Genomic DNA, 2,598 nt, shown 5'->3' with positions numbered 1-2,598 from the left:
CTATGTCACCTCCAGTGCTCTGTACATTTATCAAATTTATTAAACAGCAAATAATTCTGACAATTATTTAAATGCGTTTGTTGATTTGGACTTTCTAGCCTTGAACATTGCTTTGCCGAAACATGCACGCAAATATGCCAGTTTTTCTGGCATATCTGAGGACATACAAACTGAGTGCTGCTCCACTGTTACATAAGCATTTTTAACTATAGACAGAAATGGCAGTTTAAGTTTGACACTGTTGGATTTAAAAATGTATGGATTCAACTGACTGGAACTTATACAGAAAACTGAATCAAAACAAAAAGAAACTTAGATTAGAACCAAGAACCAAGTTCTGGCATCATCTTGGGAAATAAATAAGATAAAAAGGCTTTATTCCCTGTGCACCTGCAGTTGTAATCATAGCATTAGCTCTCATTAGAGTGTGTTTGTCTATCACAGATGGTAGTATTTCCTGTGGTGATACACTCATGACCTCCAGTGGGATTCTGTCCCTTTAACTTGAGAGCTTATTAATTGTCAGCAATTATCCTTTGCAAAGTGTGACATCTGTCAGAAGTAAATTCTGCTCCCGTGTCGATAGAAATTCCATAGTGGTAAAGGTTGACTGCAACATTCACTATTTATTGCACGGTAGGGATTGTACAGTCCAATTTTGCCATCACAGATATATATTAAAAAAAAAGTAAATAAATCGTCTACTGACTCCCATTTCATGTTTTGAAGAGGAACATTTTAGTTTTGTTAAAACAACAGCAACCATACATGAATGACAGAGCCTTACCTTGATTCTATGGATGGAAAAAAATGTACATGAAATAATAAAGACATAGTTCTAGCTCATGTGATTACTTTGTGTTTTAAGTGTGCTGATCTGTGACATTGGGGAATAATTCATTGTTCCCTTGGTGCATTCAGAGTCTTTAAAGTTTAGTGCAAATTTGAAGAAAGAAAATTACAGGAACAAAACCAAGAAACTAAAGAACCCATAAGGCAACAATTATCAATGTATCAAAAATAGTCATTAGAGAACTATCCTTGTTACAAAAAAGGTACAAAACTTTTGTCCTGTACCAGTGAGAGGGACATATTTTTCAGTTCCTCCACTGATTTCACAGCTTTATATCCCAGCTGCTGAAGTACTTTGTGACATACGGTCTGTGTGTACTCTACCATGTCATACGACAGTTTTAAACGCCAACTCTCCGCATTGGCTGCTGAATCTCTTACGGTCCCAAACTTGTGTTTCGCTGAGGGCTCGCTGCTGCCCCGAGTGTTCGCGTGAATCCAGTCTTCAACATTTTTATCCATGGGCAGCCCCAGATAATCGTAGATGTCCTTCGTCTTGAGAAGTGGATTTCGAGCCAAATCCTCGTAGCGAACCAACATGTACTTCCCTTTCAGCCAGTAGGGGTGGCTGAGACCGGTTGAAACAGAATTGAGAAAGTCTTCGCAGACAACAGTGAGCTGACTCATGTCTAGATTATAGGGCCTTCTCCCCGTGGCCCTCCAAATACGCCATAGGCGATACGTATCCCTGAACGTCTCAATCCGTGATGATAAGATACCACGTGGGTCTCTGACCAACTGAATGACTTTAATATTAAGCCGTGGGTCTTCCACTAAAGCGCGTAGATCTCCAATCTCCGGCACTCTAACAATTTTGATGGCCACGTGCCGCTTCTCACGGCACGCATCTGTCGCTAAGGTCATGTTTAGAGCTGCGCATTTCTTAACGCAGTCACCTTCCTCCACATTGACATCAGCAGGGCCAAAGGCATCGCACACAGGTTGCTGGCACAATGCTCGACTGGCACCGCGTCGGAACAGTTTATCCGTGGTGTGGTTTGTGGGCGTTGGTTTGATGTAGCTCTCCAGAAAATAGAGGTCACAACCATACAGACTACGCAGGAGGTCTCGACTGGCGCCCAGCGTAACGCGTCGGTCTGCAGGGTTGCGGCTGTGGGACAGACGTGGAATCAGTGTAGTCTGGACATGATAAAGAGGCTCAAACAGGTAGAAAATCTCCTGGTGTTGGTTGAGCAGCTGGCCCACAAAGGACGAGCCACTGCGAGTGGTGGCCAGGACCAGGACATGAGTTTTACGCGTGGCATTGATGGTAAAGTACGGGTAGTCATCACAGCCTCCACTGCCTGGTGCTCCCCGCTCAAAGGGAGGTTCTGTGTCTTGTCCACCCAGACCACAGTTCTGGGGGCTGGGCAACGGGCACAGCTGGAAAGGCTTGGAGGTGAGAGTCCGGATGGCTGTGTACTGGATGGCAATGGAGGCCAAGGCCAGCAGAATCACTGCCTTCCAGGAACATTGCATGGCTGAACCACTTCATTTAGACACAGCGGTCCATGCCAGGTCCTCCCTGTGAAGACATGATTTATTAATATTTGTTTTTATATATAGCCATATTTCAGAAATGATTTCATTAGTGTGTGTGATCTAACACTTTTGTAAATACAACTACTAGAACTACTATCATTATTTGTATCAATTTGTGTAACAATTTTTATTATTATTATTATTGTTATTTATTTATTTATTTATTTATTTATTTTTTAAATAACACACTATTTCATTTATTTG

At 42.1% G+C, this 2,598-nt stretch overlaps 1 protein-coding gene across 1 annotated transcript; it reads right to left on the bottom strand.

Moving 5' to 3' along the window:
- Positions 1-1,044: 1,044 nt before the first annotated feature.
- Positions 1,045-2,331, bottom strand: chst1 (carbohydrate (keratan sulfate Gal-6) sulfotransferase 1; the record flags this gene model as incomplete). Its single annotated transcript, XM_083900913.1, has 1 exon — positions 1,045-2,331. The coding sequence occupies one exon, from the start codon at positions 2,329-2,331 to the stop codon at positions 1,045-1,047; it is 1,287 nt and encodes a 428-aa protein (XP_083757039.1).
- Between the last annotated feature and the right edge of the window lie 267 nt (positions 2,332-2,598).

This window comes from Microchirus variegatus, assembly GCF_963457635.1.
Source record: "Microchirus variegatus genome assembly, chromosome: 14".
NCBI lineage: Eukaryota > Metazoa > Chordata > Actinopteri > Pleuronectiformes > Soleidae > Microchirus > Microchirus variegatus.
This window is presented reverse-complemented; position numbering and strand designations above follow the sequence as displayed.